The sequence below is a fragment of the Hippoglossus hippoglossus genome, chromosome 22, assembly GCF_009819705.1.
Source record: "Hippoglossus hippoglossus isolate fHipHip1 chromosome 22, fHipHip1.pri, whole genome shotgun sequence".
Classification (NCBI taxonomy): domain Eukaryota; kingdom Metazoa; phylum Chordata; class Actinopteri; order Pleuronectiformes; family Pleuronectidae; genus Hippoglossus; species Hippoglossus hippoglossus.
Window position 1 is genome coordinate 22,717,567 of NC_047172.1, and position 25,297 is coordinate 22,742,863.

At 39.8% G+C, this 25,297-nt stretch overlaps 2 protein-coding genes, 1 long non-coding RNA gene and 1 other non-coding gene across 7 annotated transcripts; 2 read left to right on the forward strand and 2 right to left on the reverse strand.

Annotated features, from left to right (window-relative positions):
- Positions 1-1,404: 1,404 nt before the first annotated feature.
- On the reverse strand, positions 1,405-7,657 carry LOC117756230 (protein tyrosine phosphatase type IVA 2-like). 4 transcript variants are annotated; one of them, XM_034576651.1, is made up of 9 exons: positions 7,539-7,657; positions 6,603-6,747; positions 6,311-6,500; positions 5,362-5,600; positions 4,945-5,057; positions 4,766-4,858; positions 4,202-4,332; positions 3,078-3,152; positions 2,841-2,965 (listed from the first exon to the last, which is right to left on the reverse strand). In XM_034576651.1, exons 5-9 carry the CDS (start codon positions 5,038-5,040, stop codon positions 2,854-2,856), a joined length of 507 nt encoding a protein of 168 aa, XP_034432542.1. In that variant the 5' UTR covers positions 5,041-5,057; positions 5,362-5,600; positions 6,311-6,500; positions 6,603-6,747; positions 7,539-7,657; the 3' UTR covers positions 2,841-2,853. The 4 variants fall into 4 exon arrangements, with proteins under 4 accessions (XP_034432540.1, XP_034432539.1, XP_034432541.1 ...); XM_034576649.1 differs by having other exon boundaries at positions 1,405-2,965; positions 4,945-5,600; positions 6,375-6,500; XM_034576648.1 differs by having other exon boundaries at positions 1,405-2,965; positions 4,945-5,600.
- A 1,568-nt stretch (positions 7,658-9,225) lies between these two features.
- Positions 9,226-23,501, forward strand: LOC117756319. The gene is made up of 3 exons (XR_004612780.1): positions 9,226-9,419; positions 10,257-10,259; positions 23,489-23,501. It is a non-coding gene; the product is annotated as an uncharacterized LOC117756319 (long non-coding RNA).
- cx28.6 (connexin 28.6) lies at positions 10,550-17,746 on the forward strand. The gene is made up of 4 exons (XM_034576624.1): positions 10,550-10,837; positions 14,735-14,947; positions 15,535-15,836; positions 15,918-17,746. The coding sequence occupies exons 2-4, from the start codon at positions 14,777-14,779 to the stop codon at positions 16,258-16,260; spliced, it is 816 nt and encodes a 271-aa protein (XP_034432515.1). The 5' UTR covers positions 10,550-10,837; positions 14,735-14,776; the 3' UTR covers positions 16,261-17,746.
- On the reverse strand, positions 19,118-19,199 carry trnas-gcu. The gene has a single exon. It is a non-coding gene; the product is annotated as a tRNA-Ser (tRNA).
- Positions 23,502-25,297: the final 1,796 nt, after the last annotated feature.

Genomic DNA, 25,297 nt, shown 5'->3' on the forward strand with positions numbered 1-25,297 from the left:
TGCATTAAAAAAACTGGGTCTTCGCCACAGTTCATGGACATTTATTGTGTGTATTCACTGTGGCTCCTTTGTTCAAGGTTAGTCCCTGTGCGTGTGTTGCCAGGTCAGTCAATAAAGGCAGTCAGCCTTGAATCATCCATTGGCTCCATGATGCTGTGATTCCACCCTGACAGACACATTCACACAGTACCGCCACCGCCAGAGGCCATCGCTCACTGTCTCTCACACACAATCCCACACACTTAACTGAGGTCGGGCTCAGGCTCAGCCTCACATTGGACATCTGTGAGGTTGAAAGTACAGCTCAACATCACTGGGAAATTGATCTTGTGTAGAAGCACATGTGCAGTTTGTTAAGTTAGAATTACAGGTATATACATATATTCATACATAAATACGCACTTAAATAAGTACTTTAAATGCATTTTGGGAAATATGTGACACTGATTTGATCAGTGTTAATGGTTGTTTTCTCAAGTTCACAACAGACACAGATACAATACTGGACAGTTTTCAAAAAGAAAAAATAACCCACAACAGTTAAAGTACTAAACACTTTAATTTTTCAAGACTAATTGATTTTTTTTCCTCCGGCAGACAAACATTTCACAAAGAAACACAGTGGAGTCAATAAATAAACACAAAGTACAAATAGATAAGAGGTACAAGGGAAAGAAAATAAATAAGATCATCACAAAGACCAAAATCACAAACACAGCAGCTGAGCAGACAGCCATGTAGGTACAGAACCGGACAGAGACAACGGCCATTACGTGTTCAGTGGCAGCCATGTTGGCTTCACAGTCCTGTTCCATGCTTGTTGTTGGAAAAACACAGAAAGCTTTTGGAAGATTGTCCTTTTAGTTCAGTTAACTGGGTCACCAATGTTCTCTGACTGTGTGTGTGAGTAAAAGCTCATCAGTCCTGCTTTGTTAAATGTCACTTCTACGTCTAACTAACATGTGTTTGTCTTAAGCTTACTGTCATTCAGCAACAACCTCTGGGCTGTAAACACATTTCCACTTAATATCAATGAGCCGAAACGCTAACATCACACAGCGCGTGCTAACACTCAGACACTTTGTGGAGTGAACACTTCACTGCAGCCAACGACTGAGGACATGTCAGTTATTTTGTTTGTTTTCAACATCTAAAAGATGATAATCTACCAGAACCTTTCAGTGTTCTTTCATGAACACATTCACCAACTCATCTTTAACATTTTGGCTTTATTGCCATGGTGACATGACGAAAGACGGTGTTTAACATTAACAGCCAACGTGACTTTGTTCCAGAGAAGCAGACTGTGCTCCTATGACTGACGTGGGACAAATACTAAGTAGGTAGATTGTCCCATTTATGTTTTCATCTTCTGAACACGTTTTTGTTAAATCTGTCTCTTTCTGTGCCACAATCTGGCTGCAGAGCATTGTTTTGGTCAGTAAGTGGAACAATTTGAAAAAATAAATAAATCAGTGTGGACCACTGTGTGGTTTGATGTGCAATAAACCAGCATGCCTCTGATAGCACATACTGCAAACTATTTACCCAATGCTATATCATTTTTATTATGTCAAAAGTCTCAATTAGAAAATCTCTGTTGACATCAGCAGCATATATTTTAGCTGCATCTATAACTTTGAATGTAGAGGGTGACCTTTGTGATTGTTTTTCCATTTTTACAGCCAAGAAAACTGGAGTTCACAGTGACAGTTAAAGGTAGGTATATTTTTAATCCAAAATACATTTAGCCAAATTCTGCCAATACCTCCTCTCGCCCCGCTAGCTGTACACTCACTGTGGGTGGGCTCAAAAAATCTGGTTTTAATACACAACCCTGGCTCTGTATTTGGGAAACAAAGAAAGTTGGGTGACCTGAACAGCACAACACTCTTTCACCCAATCAGCAACAAGGGTGTTCATGCTCAAACAAAGAATGGGGGGGGGGCAGCGATTTCCACAGGAACGGTCGTAAGAAGTATATGCTAACAGTACTGTAATCATCTTTCTTGGAGTGATTTTTAATAAAACATGTAAACATTACCTGTTACATCTTAAATGAGATAATGTTATCATTCAAGTGTCTTCTACTATCGAGGGATGACGTGAAAAAGTGGCCTCGGATAAGGAACACCACCACAACTGTTTCAGAACGTAACAACTACTGTTAGCCACTGGAAATTCTAACACTGCTATCTCACAGGATTGTATAACCACAATAATTTTCACAGTGGTGCTCCAATTGTTAAGTGCTGAAGAACCACAGACTACAGCTAACCCAAATAAGATAATGAAATATCGAAAAGGTGAAGACCTGCGTGAACCAGAGTTGAATAGGATGAAAGGGGAAAGAGGTTGCCCTGTTTCTGTTTGACATGTGGGTAACAATAATTTGCTCACATTGCTCACAGCGTGTGTTGTCCCATTTACTAATGTTTGTGGCTAATCCCATCTTTTTTAGATCAGTGGTTTGCACAGGTAGGAATGTGGGGGTGGAAGCAGTGAATTGATTTTGTTCCCTCAGTTCAAACCCCACCTGTAAAATGAGTTCTGTCAGACTGTGGGTTTTCCCTTTAATGTGACGATTTGTGCAGTTCTGCTTCATGTTGAGGGGAGGTTACCGACCAACAGAAATAAAAACCTTTAACACGTCCACTCTTTAGGCTCATTTTTGACATAAATCAGAAGTTGCTTGATTACAGTGAATATTTGCAGGACTTCACAGTGAGGTCTTTACATTTCTGAAAAGTGCTTTGAATAATTATCAAGGGGTAAATATTAACAGAAACATTGAACCAAACAGGTTAACTCTCCTAAGAAGTTGCGGTGAGGCTGTTTTGGGGTTGTAGATTCCTACTGTATACAGCAGCTCTGTCCGTTGGCGTCTTTGGAGCGCAGACACAGTTTAGGTTTGTAGCTTTCAAGGTAAAGCAGCTGCTTGGAGTTGAACGCCCCACGACGCTTCCTAACATGAAAGAGACAGACATGAGTAATTACAGGGATGGTACTGAACATGGTACATGAAAAGACTGAGAAAAATGAGAAAAAACCCTGCAGAATCAAAGCTTGACACTCACAGTCTTATGAAGTGCACCGCATCTTCATACTCCATCCCACACTCAATTAGAGCCAGGGCCACCAGCACAGGAGCTCTGAGGACAAAGAACAAATAGACACAGGAGTACAGCAATCTGTTTGGGAACAAAGAAACAACACTCCACATTAAAAGTTCATATTTGATATTTAGTTTGAGCTTTCTTCTTTATGAAGTTAATGCCGTATTACTTTGGACCCCTGTAGCTACAGATTGAAGGGCTGTGACAAACAGAGGTCAACACATTGTAACATTATAACTGACAATACACACCAAATTTTACCTGGAGCCAAATCGACAGATCAAGATATCAATTCAATGGGCCAAATTAAGCTAATCATAGATCAGTATTCATTTGGAACAGCCAATAAGTAAGCAATGATTAGAGCAATAGAAAGAAAATAAATATGCTTAAGCTTCTTCCAGGGATTAAAGCAAAAACTAAATCTTAGAGAAAGGTGGCGGTGGGGGATTAATACATCCATACTGCTGCAGGCTACTTTTACATTATCCTACAACATTATAACTAACACAGTTCTAAGTGGCCAGTGGGCCCAGGCCTGAAACACACACATCACGCTGTCACATGGTGATATGCAGACAGTTTCATTGGCCCACTAGGAAATATCCAGGTAGACTCACACATGCATGTAAAAACAATTTATATTGAATTCAAAAAGAAACAAAACACAAATATCTCAAGTTACATATAAAAGCACTGATAACATTCTCCATAGCCTCAGTGGCCTACTGGCTAACTAGCCAACGCTAGGTAAAAGTCCAACACATATGACCCCATTAAACAGGTGGTGCTGGGGTTTGTCTTCTGAAGTAGAAAATCATATTTTGATCTACATGGATCTCATATGTCTGTGGAATCCAGTTGCAGGAAATGCGTCATAGCAACAGGGAACTTTAATCTCTATATACTGTATATTATCAGATTTCTTTGTAAATCCTCCAATATCAAAATCAGCATCAACTTAAAAAATCCTCTTCCAAGGGCTCTAGATTGATATTTTGTGCATCAGTAAATGACTTATTAGTTTATCTTGGCACTTTGTTGATATCTTAATTTATTCAATCCTGTGTCTGGTACATACTGACCGTCCCAGTCCAGCAACACAGTGCACAGCCACACAGCAGCCAGGTTCGTCTCTAAACTTTGTCTGTAGCAGGTTCAACCAGTCGTCCACCACCTGGTCTGGAGGAGCTGAGCCATCATCAAATGGCCAATCCTGGAAGGAAAAGGAAGTCTTTGTTTGATCTGCTGTTTTAGCTGCTAACATATCACCTGTCGTGGGTTTGTGGCAACGAGGTTAAATTCCCAACATGTTATCTATGAAAAAATATCACCTCTTAAGTAAATCCTTCAAACTTACATATAAACCACACACATGAACACTAACAAAAAATATTTTTTCTGATCATGAAAAACATGGGACTATAAAATCTTCATTCCAAATATACACCAGATAGGATGAACACAAAGTTCTCTAACCTCCCTCATTTATAAAAAGCTCTACACAAAACGTCCAGCACACAAACAATAAAAAGTGACAGTATATTGAGGAACTTGAGACGAAAGAGACCAGCACACTTTAAACTGACAGGTTTAGAACGGGCACTGCACTAGTCAGCTTCAATGGCAGATTCACATTCATCACTTACCAGAACTTGTATGCCTTCTTGTTCGACCGGTGTCTTGTCATATGTAGCAGCACACACTCGTACCAAGGTGTTAACGCCATATGCCTTCAGATCCTATCAGAGTACAGTCATTATTAAAGATATCAAGACTTCCACAATTACATAACAGCAAAGAAATGCAATCTTAAAAAATGCGCTACCTCTATACACCTTCCCAGTTGTGCATTGGTGGGGTTGTGCGTGATGAGGAATCTCAGACAGTCATAGGAGATCTCCACTGGAGCCGGTCGGTTCATGTTTAGACCAACAGAGGTTTGTTGACGAAGAATTAAAGATAAGAAGAAAAGTGTGCTTTTCAAAAGAAAATGTAAAACTCTAGAACACTAAAAAAAAAATCACTAAACTACAAATTATTTATGGGCAACAAATGTAAATATTCTACTCCTTTGGCGATAAAAAGTAGTTTGAATTAAAAACACAGGGGAAAAAGATAAATAAAGAAGAAACAGGATAAAAATCTAAACTTTTTTGGCAGTGAAGGAAAAAATAAAAACAAATCGCTTCAAAACTAAATTTTCAATTTAGCAGATTGGGATGAAGACGACTGGAGAAGACACCTAAAGTCCAGAAGAAAAAAAATTGAGGACAGAAAATATATATCCTTCCTTCCTTCCAAATCTCTTAGCCCATTCAGAGAAGACTCGAGAGAGTAAGATGTGAAGCAGGAAGGAAAAGCAGGAAAGTAGAAGAGCAGAAAGGAAACTCCTGGTCCAAATCCTCCCCCACTCCCCAGGACAGGTGACAGACTGAAGGTTGGCTTGTCTTCATATGGGTTGAACAAGATGGCAGGAAGGACCTGTGAGAGAGAAAAACAGTCTTAAAATGTATTACAATGCTCTGAGTCTAACTAACGCTGCTTTCAGACATGCATGGAAGTCTGGACATTGGGACATTTCTTGCTCTATATGCAAATAAACATATCCAGAAATTCTGTTTGGGAAACCAAATTATTTAGTTTAAACCCAGTCTGAGATTACAGTACCTGATGTCACTGTGTTTGAGTGTATGTCGTATGTGTGTTGAGACGAGCGCAAGCTCAGTAGAGAGGAGTCAGGAGGGGCTGAATTAATCTCATGCAGCTTTGCTGTAAGTAAAGATTTCACCAATTTAAGAAAAGTATCAATCATCATGTGGCGTTCAGTGTTAATATTGTGGCATTGGCCACAAACAAATCAATGTATGGACACAGAGACATGTAAAACAGTTTAATTTTTTGTGAAACTGTAGCAGGTCAGAGACATCAGCTGAGTAAGTGGTACTTCATATGTGGCCCAGGACGCATTTGCGTTTACAGAGCAAAACTAATGTGACCACATGCGTCCCAGACCACTTCTGAATGTGGTTTTTGTGATCGGATCTCAGGACATATTCAGGTGCGTTGAAATTAGTGCAGACCACTTGTGATTGAATCACTCAGTACGGATGTTAATACCAGGTCTGAACAGGGTCTATGTCAACACTGATATACTACTCTCTGTTGTCACTGGACTGTAACAAAGTAATAACTGTGAACCTGTCTCTGACCTGATGTCCCTGCATAAACACACAACCAGTCTGTATCAAAACACACCTGTGTAGGTGAATGGCAGTGTGTGTGCCTTGCTGCTGTCTCCTGTTCACTTGTCCACAATGAGCATCAGGTGCTGGGCTTGGCAAAACTCCCCTCCAAGCCTCGCAAACGCCATACATGTGCAGCCTGAGAGACACAAAGGGAAATGGGTTGTCATGCGTTATATGATATACTGCCAACATGCACTGTATCAACAGGTGGCATCGGAGCCTCCTGGCACACACTCACTGTGCTGAGAGCTGAGGAGATGGTTCATTGAGCGCACACAGGAGAATGTGACGGCTCCGGGAAGTAGACACACCATTGATGATGATGCTGCTGCTGATGTTCTGGCTCCTGGCTGACAACGGCCCGCTAGCTTAATGCTAACCTGCTGCGTAGGAGAAAGCGTGTTAATATTGGACAGTTAGCAATCTACCTGCGTTACGTGTCTACGAGGACCTGTGGCAACACCAACCTCCCCGTTCAGACGTTAGCATTAGCTCGTGTGTGGCTAATGTGTTACTATCCCGTGAACGGAAGGGTTCGCTTTTAAGTGTGATTGACGGGACATATAATACTCAACGAACGTTACAGAACACAGCGTTTCAGAGCGAATGGGTACAGTAAGCTGAGATGCTATCAACAATCTGATTCTTCACCTGCAGGTTGCAGACAGTGATTGGCTCTCAGCTAACAGTGTAGCACAGTGTAGCACAGTGTAGCTATACTCACTAATGAGCTCAGTGTTGATCTAACCGCCTGTTTTGACCGTACGTCTGTAGCTGTGTTCAGAAACAACCAGCTGACAGCTAGCAATAAGCTGTGCCATGTTCTGACGTTAAATCACCGACTAGCTACCAGGTAGCTTAGCGCTAGCTGCTTTCCCAAGGCTCGTATTATAAACACAAACAGTGTGTGGCGAACCCAGTTTAAGATCAAACATAAACATGTGATTTCCAAAGACTAGTCGGCATCCCCTTCTGTCATTAGCTGGCTCCGCTGGTCAGGTCATGAACAACCAGGTCAACAACCATGTTCCCAGAATAAACAGCGAGCTAACACTTCCAGGCAAAAGAGCAGCGGCAGGTTTTCAACAACAGCCGAATGACAGCAGCCACAGCGGCTTGTGGGACAACAGGAGCAGCGCCGTGACAAAACACACGGTTGTTTTTGAATACTTACAACACGTAGTTGTTTGGCGATAAATCCCGACGCTTCTTCTACTGACAGAGACGGGTCTGCGAAGGAGACATGTTGAACAGAGCGGTCGAGCTAGCCACAGTAATCCCAGCAGCTTCCGGTGCCAGCATTTTTGAAAATAAAACACGAAAAAAAGTCATTCACGTTACATCGTTACAAGGGGGAAACGACGCTTTTAATTTGTAGGCCACCACTCTTTACTTCCTGTTATAGTCAGTCTGCCTCCTGTACGTTTGACACATTTTATAACACATACTGGCCAGAATGTTTGTGTTTATTCAAGCCTTGTAGACTTTAGTAATTTATTGGAGCTGATTTTCTCACATTTGATCAGTTCATGCACAAATAAACTGAGCTCTGTTAATGTGATGTACAGTTTTATACTGTGGTCAGACATGAACTAATGTTGAAATAATCGCTGCCATCTACTGTTTATCACGTTCACAGCAGGTCTGCAATACGGTGGCCCTGAGGGTCAAAACATTTAGATGACGCTTTTATCCAAAGCGACTTACAATAAGTGCATTCCGCCATGAGGGTACAAACCCAGAACAACAAGAATCAAGAAAGTACAATTTCTTCAAGAAAGCCAAACTACAAAGTGCTATAAGTAAGTGACATTTAAGCACTGTTGTGCAAGTTCACACCTCTCATGAACTAGTTCAAAGTTCAGTTCATACAAGTAAACGTTCATAGTTCACCATTTAAATTCTGAACTAGTTCATAGTTCAGTTCATTTCATAGTTTTAAGGTGGAAAGTGAGAAAGTGAGACTTAACTTGTTTTTTAAAGAAAACTTTATCCATCACTACCCCTTGCCTTAAACTGTACTTCATATGTATCAATTCCTAAAAGAAATGTTTTTTTTGTATTTGTTTGAATTATTGCTAATTTTGCCTGTTTATTTATTCGTACCCTGCAAACAAAAGGCACAACAAATCACAGTGCTATGCCTTGCTATGAAACCAATTATTAGGCTAGACCTTAAATTCTATCATTTAAATTTATAAAATAAATGTGTGGACAGAGGACAAAAAGGTTTTTGGGGGGGTTTGTCTGCCCGGTTGCAAACCATTCACTAGTCTGATGAAGGAGGGCTTTTCCACTTTACTCAGAGGCTGTAAATCTCCAACAATGTAGTCAATTACGAGTTTGTCTACCTGTTGCTGGGAAATCCTACCCTTGAAGGCTGCAGACAATGTGGGTTGGGTCATTTGGGGCTGTTGGCAGGGGGTCTTGGTCTTTTTTTCACTTTCAATTACTTGGAGATAACTTTTTAGGCTAGCTGGATGCTTCAGCTCCACATGCCGTTTTAAATTAGATGCGGATGAGGCTGACGTCCGGACTTGCTTTTTCAGGGCAGGACGACACAATTTGCACAGAAAGGTGAGATTTTTACTGTCGGGATCTTTATCAGACAGTGTGTAAAAATCCCGCAAATAATAATAAGGTGCATCGGATGTAGTCGCTGAGTCTGCGTCTCTGCTTTCACTTGCCATTTTTATATGAGACCGAGAGCTGTTGTCTTGGAATACGTTGCTTGTTTGGACTACATGTGTGTGCGATGAATCATGGGTAACGTAGTGCGAAGTCGAGTTAGTTGGTTTAGGTTAGGCTACATCGCGGACATTGTACGGGCACTGAGCAACGACATGGTGCAAGCGTTCGATTTAGACAGCGTCTCTCCTCAGGAGAAGGAAAACATTCCGTAACGTTTCAGCTAGACCTCAGATAATATGAACGTGTTCACCGTTCAAATTCATTATTTGTCATTAAGTTGCGTTCAGTTCATCGTTCTCATAAAAATGAACGTGTTCAATGAACGCGTTCTTTTGAACTCGTTCATGCACAACACTGCATTTAAGTGCTACTAAATTGTTAGTTTGAACTTTTATTCAAGGTATAGGCGGAAGAGGTGTGTTTTTAGTTTGTGGCAGAAGATGTATAGACTTTCTGCGGTCCTGATGTCATTGGGGAGCTCATTCCACCATTCGTCTTAGAAACATTTTTATGTTTTTATATTATTTACAACTGGACATCCAACCCTCAATCTACTGGTTTGACCACATAGTCTGGCTTGTTTTAAACTATAAATATCCTCCTCTACCCATTGCAACAGAAAGATAGACAGACAGACAGACAGACAGATCCAGAGAGTGAGTGGGTGAGTGAGAAGATGATAGATCACTATATCAATCCTTGGGGCGGAGTGCATTTGTCAAAGCAGCTGCCAGTAAAAAAAAAGTAGAGAAATAAAATGCTGAGAAATATGATTAATTTGGTCCAATTCAGTGATTACAGTGATCACTGATGGAGGTGTGGGTGAGAAGAAAGTTACACTTTATCAGGTTCTGTTATTTGTTACACATCTCTCATGTTTTTATCTGGATCTAATTTACTCTTGTACTTGAAGAACATTCACAATTGATTTTGTCTTGTGGTCTGTGGGATTAGCTTTGCATGGTCTTGTAACATTCACATTTTACAGCAATTGCTTCATCTTATTCTATACAGTTATTTACTTTCAAAGAAACTCTTGCAATAAGCTACTGAAACTGGTCAACACACAAAATGTATTCAAATCTGATTTAATTATCTAATTTAGTAATTAAGTAGTCACATGTGAACTCATCGCACAGTGTAAAAACACATTTTGGATTGCACCCCCACAGACCTCTCGGACCTGTGTAACAACATAGAGGGTGTGGCATTTCTTGCTCTCTCTTACTCTTTTTCATTCTTTCTGGCACACAAAATCACACACACACACACACACACACACACACACACACACACACACACACACACACACACACACACACACACACACACACACACACACACACACACACACACACACACACACACACACACACACACACACACACACACACACACATTGGTTGGCATGGATGTCCTGTCAATAAAGTCTATGTGTCTGGTCCTTTACGCATGTACACTGTGTTAGTTACATGGCTCATAAGGAGTGGAGCCTCCATTTCCTACAAACTGACAAGACAGGACATGCAGACATTTTTTAGTGTGAGAGTGTGAGAGTGTGTGTGTGTGTGTGTTTGTAGTGACGTAGAAGCTGCTGAATCTGGTTTGGCCGGATTTCTGAGGAAAGGGCGAGAGCAGAGACAGACAGAGAGGGAGAAAGGAAGGAGGGGAACACTTTAAACTACATTTTCCTTCACTACGTTTAACTCCACTGCCGGGCATTAATCTCCTGCTGCTGCTCACACATTTGGTTCTGGTGTTTAAGGAGGTTTTCAGCACAGGGTAAGTTTCCTCTACTTCTTCGTCTACTATTTTCCTAAATCTGTATCACATGGCTGAAGGGTAAACAAAAGACTGTGTTTAAATGGCACACAAACTGAGTTACAATAGTTTTTCTCACATTTACCTCTAAAACAAGATGGATACAAGTTGTAAGTTATGCCAGCAATGAGGAAAACCACAAAGTTAATTACAACCTTAAAAAAAGACACAGTGGGAATCACTTTTTCCTTTAGCGATGACTAAGACACAAGAATGTTCAGTGTGGGAAGAAATTGAGCAACTCCTATAAGGGAACAATAAAAGAAACTGAATATAATGTTTATAAAAACTGTAGATTCAACACACAGATAGCGGCGTGGTGGAGCGGAGCCTACTAACACTAACATTTTCCACATTACCCATGATGATACATGAAGCATCCTATTGGCTCCTTAAATTTAACTGATTGTAGTTCAGTTTGGTCGCTGATGAATATGTGATGATTTCCTCAAGTTTCATTCCCTAACAGGTCATTTTCCACTAAACATGTATTTGATCTGTTGAAACATTTATTTGCTGATGGATATAAAACAAATTCCAAAACTAGATTTAACCCAGGGTAGTGATTAGTAAAGGCAACCATTACAAACCAGTGCGAGCCTCAATGCTGCTCAAAACACATTTGATTTTTGTCTTAATGCACTGGAGCTTAAAGTGTTAACACAGAAAAGTCCTCAGTACAGAACCACCCCTGTTTTCTCAAATCTAAATATTTTACTCTCTTCTAAACAGTGAGTGATCCTCCACTGCCCAAGAATCCGTACAGGCCTGATGGTGGTGTTACAGATCGCATATCGATTGAGTTTTCTAGTTCTCTAGTAATTAAATGGGAAATCTGAATTCAGTTCAATACTTTGTATATGTTACTTTAAAAAAAAGTATAAACACCTCAACCTCACGTAACTTGTATCACCTAATAAGTTCACTTATCAAAGATTTATATAAACAAATGAAGAAATTCAACTTGGATAAACTAGCACTGGTTGAAATATTCCACACTTACTATTAGTTTGACATCTACAGTAAAACAAAAACTAAGCTGAAAATGATTCTGTTGTGTACGGGGGGTAGAAGATACTTATACATATTTCTCTATGATTTATACAATGTCAGCCATATGTGCCTGTGAAAACACTGTGATTCAATAGAAAACTCAACATTTGTGAACGTTTATTTTTGCTTGCTAGGACCATTTATTAAAAACACACACTGCCCAGTGTCCAGGCAACACAAACTCTGAAACCACACACGATGTCAGAAGCTTTATGATTTAGGTTTTATTTATACTGGACTCATCATACTCGTCTGTTTCATTTAAGAACCTCATTACCTTTACACACAATAGCCTTCTAGTGCTTTCACCATGTTCATTCAGCAGCAGCAGACAAGCCGAGCAACACAAACAGCAGCCGAGCTCAGTTATAACACACAAAGCAGCTGTGTGTACAGAATCACCAGGGTCCATGATGAAGCGTAGAGACAAAGAACACCAATCAGCCACAACATTAGACCAGCATTTTGTTCATGGTCAATGTCATGTAAAGCTGAACACATGCACACGTGTGAAAATCGGCTATTTCAACCAAAATATATGAAGAAAAAGGTACACACTATAGCTTTTAAGAAACACTTTGCTTTCTTGTTGAAAGTTAGATGCAAAGATTGATATCACTGTCATGTTTGTATGCTAAATATGAATCTACAACCAGCAGTCTGTTAGCTTAGCTTAGCATAAAGCCTAAAAACAGGGGAACACAGGTAACATGAACACAATCAAATGCTGTGAGACTGTGTGAGACTGTCCACTTTTTCACGGGAGGTTATGTACCAGGACACAGCTTCACATAATTTGCAAATTATTAGTTTTTATACTTCAGAGGGTGTATGCAAATACGGAGTAAAAAAACAGCTTGGCCACAGTTTCTCTGTTTACACTTGAACATTTACCTGGAACCTTTAGTCAGAGGAACTTCTTTTTAGGAACTAACTTAAAGGCTCCTGCAGACTTTTATTCAGCTATGTTTCCACTAGACCAGGGGCGATAAGGCAAATTAGCATGCTAATGTATAACCCACAGTAACAATAAGCTGTTCCATTCCAGTCCAACATGTGGGGGTGATGCAGAAAACTACAGGCCAACAACAATGATGATGCTACATAAACCGAGTTACACAACAACAGTAAACATGGAGGAGATTCAAATCATGCTGGGAAAATAGATGAGCAATAATATCAAAGCATTTTCAAAAGACCAGAAATGTTAGACTCGTTTTGCACGTTCACGTGTAGGGGTAGGCTGTCCCGATACCTGTTGGGACGGAGGGGTAGGGCTAAGTGGCTAAATGCCTTGCGAATTACCGGCAAGCTGGGAGTGAGACCCACAGATGTGGTATTTTCTCCATTAATAAGGATTTAAAATGTACGATAAGGATTGTAATATCTTAGTTTAATATAATTTAAATGTATTTTCAACAACCTTAAAAAAAAAAAAGAACGTGAGCGCGCTAGCGTTAGCATGCTAATGGCCTTTTTTTTGCATGATAATCCCGTATATTCACATAATTTCATGTCGCATCCCCCGTCTTTGAAGACACACGCTGCACTTGATTGAACCCGCGTATAGCAGCGATGTTACTGAACTGAACTGCTCCTCTAATAACAAAGCATCCTGGCAGGGTTGCCTACAGACCCCTGTTAGCAAACTGAAGCTTTGAGCTTTTGATTTATATGTGAAATAATACAGAGCATCCAAGCTTTTCAATTTCAAATGTCATTGACTCACCTGCATTAGCATAGATGTTATTTGGATATTATAGTTTTGTCACTTTAGTAACTGCAAACAAAAGCGTTGGTTTATTTAAGATCTCAACAATGTCTGTTTACATCGACGGCTACTGATGAAGTACGTATGATCATGTACAGATAACACTCTCTTTCAAATGCTTAACTGGAGCTCTGACTGCGTAGTCCAACTCACTTAACTGACACATATCTGAACAGTGGACCTTCCTCATGATCTCTGTTTTCTTGAACCATAGGTGCCATCACTGTAACAAAGTTTAAAAGTTTCCTTGCTTAATGCCACAGATGAACGCTGTTTTAAATGATTTCTATCGTTTTTAAGTGATCTACAGTTTGACTTTACTCTTGAACTCACTGGGCCTTTTTAAGTGATCTACAGTTTGACTTTACTCTTGAACTCACTGGGCCTCATTCCATCAGTTTAAGCTTCTACCACTCAGCCCTAGCACAGATGATCATATCGACTCCTTTACATACTGCTAAATGAGGTCATGGAGTAGGAATGAGGAAATGACCAGAGCACCGTGCTTCCTATTAAAACTTAGTGTGTCTTTGATGTCATACATAATTGGAAGTTAAAAGTATTCTATTCTGTCACGTGTACGAACCTAATTGAGGTTGCTGAATTATGGGAACCTGATAATATCATTAACCCTGAATGACTATTTAAAAAGCAATACACACATTTAATTTACTGTACCATCTGTATAAATTCACACAGGAAACATCCTTAGATATATGACCTGAAAATATGTATAGAAATGTCAACTCTCTCAACTTGGAGATTTGTAATTCGGTTGGTATGATTCAGGCAAGCCTGTGCAAGCTCCGCTTAGGGTGCAGCTGGTGTTTCTGGCATAACTAGTCATTCTACATACTGACATGTGTTGGATTGGACGAGGTGTGGCAAACTTATAACTGTAACAAGTCCAAATTTGACCTCTTTGTACAGTAGAGCAAAAAGATGTTCACCTACGATTCAGCTATGAACTGTTTTTTTTAATTTTGTCTTGTGAATATGGAAACATAACTAAGTTTCTCTCTTCTCTTTAACAGGGTGCGCTTGTGTCTATCACCTGGACCAGTAGAGCAGCAGGGATGAACTGGTCGGGCCTGGAGAGTCTGCTGAGTGGAGTCAATAAATACTCCACTGCATTTGGGAGGATCTGGCTGTCCATGGTGTTTGTGTTCCGTGTGATGGTGTTTGTAGTCGCAGCGCAGAGGGTTTGGGGGGATGAGAACAAGGACTTTGTCTGTAACACCCGGCAGGTAACAAACATATAAAGGAACACATTTGTGCTTTCAATGTGTTTTCAGTTTCCCATTTTAATGTACATTGTGAACTTCATGCCAAGTTGAATGACCCCTCATGTATGTCGCTTGGAATCATTTGACCTAACCTATTTCTTACACTTCTACTGTCATGTATAATGTAATATGTTCAAATATTGTCATCATGCCAACACAGAATACCCATATAGCATGACAATTTTAAAGAATGAATCAGGAAACCTTTCACAGACCCGTTGGGAGTGTACCACTCTCTCAGCTTGGTCTTCTCACGATAAACTTTATGCATAATAACAGTTATTACTTCTTCTGTTAGGCCTACATGCAGATTACTTTTTACCAGAGTTATTAAAACCTTAATCACATGTTTGATCTCACCCTGACAAAGTATTGATATTATTGGTATGCATTTACAGTATCATGTCATGGAAGAGGCATTAACTACCATAACATAATTATGTCTTTTTTTAAGCCAATTTTCATCTTTTTCTCTGACATGAATGCAACAACCTATGTTACATGACATCACAGTCATTATAGAAATAGTAATCTATCTTTCTCTTTAGCCTGGCTGCACCAATGTCTGCTATGACCACATCTTCCCCATCTCCCACATCCGTCTGTGGGCGCTGCAGCTGATCTTTATCACCTGCCCATCTCTGATGGTGATGGCTCATGTGAAATTCCGCGAGGGCAAGGACAAGAAATATGAATCGCTGCACCATGGCTCTCACCTGTACGCCAACCCCGGCAAGAAGAGAGGGGGGCTGTGGTGGACATATCTGCTGAGTTTGGTCTTCAAATCTGGATTCGACGCATCATTCCTTTACATCTTGTACAGGATTTATCATGGATATGACCTGCCCAGGTGATTCTTGTGTCTAATAACTTTTTTAATTAAAAAAATTGTGTTTTCTACAAACTCTAACTGGGTTTACTCTATTTTTAGGTTATCCAAGTGTTCCCTGGACCCATGTCCCAACACAGTGGATTGCTTCATCAGTCGTCCAACAGAGAAAAAGATCTTCATGTTGTTCATGGTTGTATCCAGCATACTGTGCATCATCATGTGCATCTGTGAGATGATTTATCTCATTGGGAAGCGCATCAGCAAATTGTTGAGGATCCGACACGAGAACCAGAGACTCATATTTGCTGATCAACATGAGCTCACAGACTTAGCGCCGCCGAGGTCGATGTATCGGAAGACAGATCCGACACTGTCTGACAGCCAGCTGAGTTTAAATAAGCGGGAGAAGGTTAGAAAAGGTACTACAACTACGACACTGTAGGACCCAACCGCCACTATGCCATGGACACAACAGGAACATGGGTTACCTGAAACTATTAATCCGAAGGACTATAGGGCCCAGTCCTGACCTCTGTGATTCTGTCATCCAGCTGAACACGAATCATAATTCTCCTTGTGGAGGATGGCCAAGACTGGCTAATTGCATATTGTAGTACCTAATTGAAGAAGAGGACTATTGGTATCACTATGATACTGGGACAACGCTTTGTGCCACAGATCTGATCCTCTTATGGCTGACAACATGAGGAGACATATCCAGGAGAATTACAGAACGGATGGATTCCCATGTTGCGTTTTCAGGAAATTGTAGATTGATTATTGATTCATGAGAAATATATGATATTGTAAATTACAGCACTTGGTATCTTCAACACTGATAACACCTTTGTTAACTGAGAAAAGGAATGTTTATATTTCTTCTTCTACAGGGACCAAAATACCACCAGGCATGTAATGAGCTGATGCCTCAAATGAAGTGTTGAGTAAGCCAATCTTTCATGTTTATATCTCTCCTCCAAGAAAGCTGGTCAATATTTTTGTATTTCTAAGAGCTTTGTGGCCAACCAGCTGTATTTGACAATCAGCTAATTCCTTAATGTGTCTGTTAAGGGCTCTTGATTATCAGAATTTTAAATATATGTCACAGTAAATTATTTCATTTTTGGTTGTTTAATATCAGGGGAAAGATTTCTTGCTGTACAAGCAGGACTTTAGCTAAACTGACAGAATAATGTTAAAGGAGCTATGTCAATTGCTACATAGCCAATTTTGGCATTAAGTGAATACACACTAGTCCTGCCACCGTTGAGTTTACATGACAAGAGATTAAAACGTCTACAAACCAGGCTAGCTGGTTAGCATTCATACTTTGTTAACTTTGGCTGCATATTTAATTATACCCCACAGCTTTTGTTTTGACTTTTGATATGAGCTTATGTTTAGATGGATTTTTTTGTTCGTTAATATAAAGCTACAGTGACTCGCTAGACAAGACAGGTTTTTCAGGGCGCAGCTAGTCAGCATGGTCACTTCAGTAGAAGTTTGGCTATGTAGCAATAGCCACATTTACAAACAGCGCCATTAAGGACAAGGTCATTTATTCTTAAATATCTGGTTAAATCCCAGCTCCTTCTGTTCTGACTAAGAGTCAACTGGAATATCATAAAAGTTTCTTTTGAGATACTGACTTATATTTTGTTTACAAATATGATACCTTTTATTGCTTGTACAATAAAAATGCTTTAGGTTATCCTTGATTTGTGATTTCTCTATGCATTGTGATTCTGTTCAAAATCCATTGGTGAGAGGAGAAAAGTACATTAGCAATAGATGCCATGAACAAATTCAGGTTGTATTTACTCAGGAAACGAATGTTCCCATTCAGTTTTTCATGCTTGAAATATGATTTAATTATGATACTATTAGATAACAACATTGTCATAGTTCAATAAACCAATTAAACCTGGGCTGATGTGTGTCTACTAGAGGAACTAGTACACCTGACTGGACTGACTGTTCACCATTTATTGGTCTATAATGCATCATGAAAGGAGAAATCAAGACGATTAATGATTGAACACCTCATTCATAGCATATGAAAATCAACAACTATTTTGTAGAATTTCAATGGCAGATGATAATGATCACAGTCACGTGACCTACGATCATGTACGAGATAATGTGTTGGGTGAGTCACCGTGGAGGAAATGGGGAGTGAAAAGTACAAGTGAAGTGCACAAACTACAGTCCCGACAGAATAATGCCAAGTTCACTGTGCTGTTAAGGGTGCAAGGAGGCCTCTTTAGTCAAACCCAGCTTGCAAATTTGCTCATCTGCCATAAATAAATATTATATAAATATATATTAAAACGTTTTGAGTTCAAAATAATAGAAAAGTTTACACAGGAATGGGTGAGAAAACTACAGAAAAGTTTATTTGTTGAGTGTGTGGTGGACAATGGTGTCTCCTGAAGTATAGGAATGGGTCTCTTGGGGGTAGTTCATTCTGTCGATGACTAAGGACTCTGTCATCAGGGGGACATCGTAGATTTTACAGTGTTTAGATTACATCTGAATCCACCCTTAAGCATGAACCACTAAGTGTGTGTATAAAACTACATCTCGGTCCTAGAAAAAAAAAAATTATGTTTGAAATTATTGATAATGATTATATTAAGTTATTGAGTTAAGCTATAACTATGAATCAATGGCAGACATACAGGATATGAATCATGCCATATAATTTACATTCACCCATGACACCATGTCCTACTGTCCACTAGACTGCATTACTGTCTATTCAAGGATGTTTGATTGCACATATTTATACTGTTCTTAAATTGATAGATATATTTTATTTTTTACTTTTTATAACTCTAAAAGCAAGGATTTTGTAGCAGAAGGCAAAGTAAGAATTGCCTTGTACAGGACTGTATATAAGACAAATAAAACACTTTTTAACTTTGATGAAGGTGAAAAGGTTTCCACATGCAGAACATGACCAGCTGCCACATTTAAAGACCACAAGAGCTGCCACATTGCTACATAGCCAATTTTGGCATTAAGTGAATACACAGCCCAGCTGCCACATTTAAAAACCACAAGAAGAGGACGTTCATATGGACTCTTAATCTGAACAAGATCCCATATGGAGGCTCCATAATGAGTATTCATGTTGCCGTTGCCATTGTTCATTTAATGGTTTGCTCACACACATCTTCTGTTGTTACTTTCAAATATATTATCAACAATAATAATAGTTATAATCAGCATCATTATAATATCTACAGAGAGTTCTGAAAAGCAGGACTGTGGACTTGTGGAAAACGTGTAAAGTCCGACGAGGATGGGATTCGAACCCACGCGTGCAGAGCACAATGGATTAGCAGTCCATCGCCTTAACCACTCGGCCACCTCGTCATGTGTGACAGAGTGTCCCACAGTGCCATCTTGTGGACAGCAAAAAATGGCTCTGTTTGTTTTTGTTTGTGTGTTTCACGTGTTGCCGGGATTGATACCTTGTACCACAGCTTTTTCACATATACTCAATAAAAATACACATTTCTCACATCTTTAAAACGAGATTTATTCAATTGGTGTTCAGGATGAGAAAGAGATGTTGTATTGTAGAGAGAGTAGAGTATGATATATGGATATAATATATATGATGCATGATAACTGATGTACTGAAAGAAATAAACATTGTACAAATATATCAAATATCTTTCTACCTCATCTGTAATATTCAAGGTGATAATCTCTCACAGTGCTGTTGATAACAGTCCACATCAAGTCTCTCCACTTCTCTCAGTGTGAAAACAGATAAATATGAAATAAATATGACAACTGTTTACAACAGTGGTGAGTGGAGATTAAAATCACATCTAAACTGTCATTACACATCTGCACTGAGTCTAATTCACTGTAAATTCCATAACAGGCTAAATAAACGAGGTGGTAATAGTAATGGTGGTTATACGAGCCTGTATCAGAACATTTGTGAAACATATAGTTACTATCACATGCAACTTACACATGTAGCTTATTGATATTAACTTATAATTACAATCAAGTGACAACGAAACACACTAAAGTGAAGTGAAAATTAGACTGAGGTAGTTAACTTGCTTCAATCTGTTCATTAGATGTGTTAAATAAAAGTTAATTACCACAATTACATATTAAAAACGACTTGAGGCATGTAAGCATATGTAGTATGATTATGATAATAGACAAATCAAAAGGTTTTGTTGTTGTAAAGTTTCAGGGTAACTTACCTCTGGTTAAGTTTGTTGTGACGACCGCTAGCATCCCGAAGCAACAACACCGCAGCGCTAGCCAGTTAGTACAGTAACAGCGGGTAGCATGTAGCCTAGCTCCTTAGCCTGAGCTAACCAGGTAACGTTGAGCTCTGTGGGCGTGGCTCAGTTGTCGGTCGTCACCAGCTCACCTCAGCTCCACTTCTTTGCCCATTTATGGGTTAGCCAGGAAATAGGAGGAGTCAGGCTCCGCCTGTTGAAACGCCCACTGAGAGCCTCATTTTCACTCTTCAGAACCCAACGGGTGACGTCACGTACAATACGCCCATCTTAATATACAGCCTGTGAGTGGAACCCATTTAGGCCCTGATGACGTCACTCATGAGCACAGTCCATAACAGAACGGTACCATAGCAACACGCACTTAAACTGCAGTCAAGACTATATATGAAACTGATAACATATGTAGCCAACTAGATATCGAAGGTTTTAATGAAAGATTATATTGTGTTGCATTCTGGGAAAACTCTGTATGAGCTACAGTGTGTGGAAGTCGGCTCTGATCATTGTGTTTCAGTCCGTCTCCAGCCTGCGGTAGACATCACGGTATCTGTCCACACTAAAAAGCTGACAACGTAGAACTGTGGAGCTGAAACCAGCAGAGGGCGCCACCGTCAAGAGACACCAGTCTGCACCTGCAGGTGTTTGCTAAACAGGATTACAGAGCTGGGACATGATGAAGCTCAATGTTGATAACAGCTCAGATATCCTGTGAAGGTTCAGAATTAGTCAGAAAATATTTCATTTATCGACTAATGTATTTGGTCGTTTTGTGGAATGACCTACAGAGGCTCATGGTTCTGCGTTTCAAGGTGAACCCAGCATGTCGGCCTCGACAGGAAGGGAGGACGTCATGTGGATGTGTGACATGAGCTGGCACTACCTGCTGGTTTACACACGTAAACAGAGCTGTGTGTGGAAACTGAATGCAAATCAGAACAATGAATATCGGAATTGACTCACACAGATGGGATCTTTTAGATTCTTTGTCCTAAAGCATATAATGTGATGTTTGTGTTTCTCTGATCACACACCGCATTTAATTCAAGGGTTGTGTTTCTTTTCAATCTGAATAAGTGCAACTCTTCATCCATGTGGAAGAATCAATGGCATTTATGAAAACACATAGACAGAATTAATGAGGCTACTTATGGACAAATCTTTAGTTACTAATAAGGTTTCCAATGAACACACACACACACACACACACACACACACACACACACACACACACACACACACACACACACACACACACACACACACACACACATATGCACAGTGTTTGTTCTATTTGAGCTCCGTCCAGTAACAGATAGACCCTCGGGTTATAATGTAGTGACAGCTTCCCTGTGGGCTTAACACTTAAAACTTCATGAGATCACAATATCTTGACACTGTCTCAGTTACAGATCAAACTGACTAAAATCAGACATTCACTAAGATCAAACAGCAGAGGTCCTTGTGTTTTTAATTCTATTCCAGAAGAGTTGTATGTTATAATCCTTCCTTGACACATGGTTTACCTTGAGTAACATTAATGTTATTCTGTCTAACAGCCCCTGTGTTTAACTGCAGTGATTATTTTAGCAGGATATTTATTTCACAGCTAACACAGAACAAGAAACAATATTTCTCTAGTTCTTTCCTGCATTAGTTGTGTAATTAAATGGAAAACATCATGTTTATAAGTTACACTGACAAAGCTGCTGTGTGTGTGCGTGTGTGTGTGTATATGTTTGTGTGTGTGTGTGTCCATTTACCTGAGAGGGAAGCTGTTTAAAACGCTGCAGAAATGAAGAACTATTTTCTTTCTCTACTATCTGTCTTGAGGGTACAGCATGTGATACATCATGCATTAAAAAAGTCACTAAACTCATACAGTGACATTGACAATAGAAAAGAAATGCATGTGTCATGGTTTTATTCCACATTTTACATGTGATATAATCCGTGGGACATCATGGTTTGATAGCCCTGGAATAATACACTCAGTCCAACAGCCAGACTAAACCTGGGCTTTACTTCTGTGACACCCAACCCACTATCATAAATAACATTCAGCATTTATAGAATATTTGTATCTGTGATTAGAACAGAAATACTTGAACAGAGAGAGTTCCAGAAGAAAACGTCTTAAGTAAAACACATTTATGGTAGCAATATTTTAGGATTGGAACTTTTACAAACAACCAAATCAAAATTGTTAGTATTGTGAAATAACATTTTTAGTGGGAAACATAGAGCAGGTGAAGCCCCTGGATGATGGGGGGGGGCCCATTTGGACCAATCTGACACCTGGAAAGACACACAAAAAGAGTTGTCCAAAGAAGACAGGCTTAAAACATGGAAGCCAGAGGATGAGTCAGGGAGACAAGAGGGAACCAGAGCAACATCCTGATCAATAACTGTGCTCAGAGACACACACACACACACACACACACACACACACACACACACACACACACACACACACACACACACACAGGAATGAACACTATCGTTTCATATGGTGAAATAAGGAGTTTTAATTTAGGTGTTTGTGTTAAGATTCAGAATTTAAAGGGTGGACGTTGAGGCTGGAGGACTATATCAGAGATGTGGATGTGCTGATTGGAGGAGATAAGGATTGTGGGCAGTGCCCTGACTGACCCCTTGTGAGGGAAGTGTTGTGGGCGGCTGGAAGAAGTGTCAGGAGACAAAAAAATATTTTAGTGATAAACTGAGGATAAGATGGATGACAGATACAATTTAACCCTATATACGTCATATTTGCTACATGTCAAAATAAGGTTATTCCTCATACATATTTATAAATATTCTATAGTGAATAATAAGTGTCTAATTTAAAATAGTTTCACTCATTTCAAGGTTGTATTTGACAACACAAAATATTAACACACTGGTTGCGGTATTTGCAGACCCAATTCAAATCACATCAGCTGCAGGCTTGGTATAATTTTGTATCGAGAGGTAAATTGAAAAAAATATATTGAAACTGGACAAACACCTAATTGAGTTTAATCTCTGTAGGGGACAGATCACACATTTTACATGTAGTTTGCAGAGAAGAACACTGCTGAGACATTACATAATATGATATACATGATCAGATCAATATCACTGAGCTCATTTTCTCCTGAGGCCTGTACCTGCACTATATTCAACACGACAGTTATGAGTCTGGCCTGTGATGCATGTAAAGCCTCCCTTTCATTGAGGTAACTCATTAAACCTAAGAGCTACCTCATTTAATTTATTGATTTCTAACAGGCCTGAAACAGCAGCAGTGACATCAGTGTCATGATGTCAGAACTAAATGTCTGGTACATGTACTGGCACAGTTATCCAGTCAGTTGCTTTAATCAATATAATGGAAATGGGCCAGAGACATTGGGGTCAGTGTAATATACAAGTATTTAAGTATTTTACTACTATTTTAAAGCCAAGTAGTATTTTTGTGATAATAATAATAATATTAATAATAATAGATCAAATATATAATTTTATTCTACAACATTAGCCAGCTAACAAGCAACACCCACATAATAAACACGTCCCTAATGCTTCTTGGGTGTAATTTACACTTGGCCACCTGACCTGCCCCATAAGTGTAAATGGGGTTTGACATATTTCCCTTAGGATTAGGTGATGAACACAGAGCTAACAGCAGAATGATAATTAGACAATTGGACTTATGTGCATCAATTGGCCAGAAAAATGACCTAATAAATGCTAATGTCTGTGGAGGCGACTGTTTCCAAACACATTCCCATAATTCATAATATGAAAACGTGTCCGCAGTGTGAAGACTTGTTGTAGAGTCACCAAGTTTTAAGAAATGCTGGTTCTTTAGATAACACATACTGAGTGATACAAGAATAAGTCCTAAAAGCCAGAAATATGTTGGCGTTATATACTGTCCTCATTGTCCTCCTCCTGAAGTCAACGGGATTTTCGGATAAAATGAGATTTGAGTAGTTTGGCTCCATATCAGAATTAATCTCCATACTAACACACACCACATGACCCTATACACAGGTCATGTGTGTGCATGTGTAAACCGGAGGCCGATTGTCCAACCTGCAGTTGGTTGCTTAGTTACAGAAGATACTACGGATGAGGAACAGCACTGGTGAAAAGTGAGAGCAGGGATTTTCTTTTCTTGGACCGACGACAAGGTGGAACACTCAGAACTGGTTGGCGAGTCATGACTGATCATACCCAATCACAAAATGAATGTGGGTGTCTATATGTCATTGTTGCCAAAAATGTATTACCCATCCATGAGTAAAAAGCAAACCCTTATTTTTAAATCTTAAACTAAAACGGACCCAGCAGTGTTTCCAAAAGTCTCAGGGTTAAACATGAGTGGATGTAGCCTGAGTGAAAGAATGATTTTCAGTATTGAAGACAAAGCAGCTACTTTGTCTTTGAGTTCCCTGTGTAAGCCATCATTCATAGTCCACTATATACTGGACCTGTTAGCTGCTGTTTGTAAACCCACCATACTAAGTCAGACCATCCTCCCTAGAGAGTGAGAGAGCAGCGGTGGTTGAGCAAGCTAGAGAGCGAATGAGGAGTTTGCGAGACCGTAGCGTCCTAAATCCCAAATATACACGGACACACAACCCTGCGGGAAGGTTGCCTGATTTTGTGTGAATGTGTGTGTGTGTGTGTGTTCGTGTATCACACGGACACACAAACCTACAGCTTTTCATGCATCCAGGACAGCAGAGTGTTAACCTGGTGGCTACTTGCTTATATAGTCCCTCCCCCCTCAGAACTGCTGCACTGTTATTGGCTGGTGGCTTCGCACCCAGTGTCCCAAAATGGTCCCAAACACACACAAAAAGACGAGAACATGAAAGTTACAGTTACAGTTAAAAACACAGCCACACACATTTAGTGGAACATCTTCTAGGAAAATTCTTCACATTATACAATTAATGTCCGTGTAGTTCAGGCAGATTCAATTAGGCAAACCCTGAGACAACAATCAAGATCAATTTGGAGGTGCTTTGCTGTGATGAAAGCCCCAGTCAGAATTATGTAATATGTCTTTAAAGCCCCAGTCTGCGATGTGCCAGGTTTCCGCAGGGTGGGGAACACACACTTTACACACATATAAGCACAGTTTGCTGTGATGGCCAACATATCAGCCCACACTGCTTCTTTCTCTGAGCTCTCGCCCAGGTT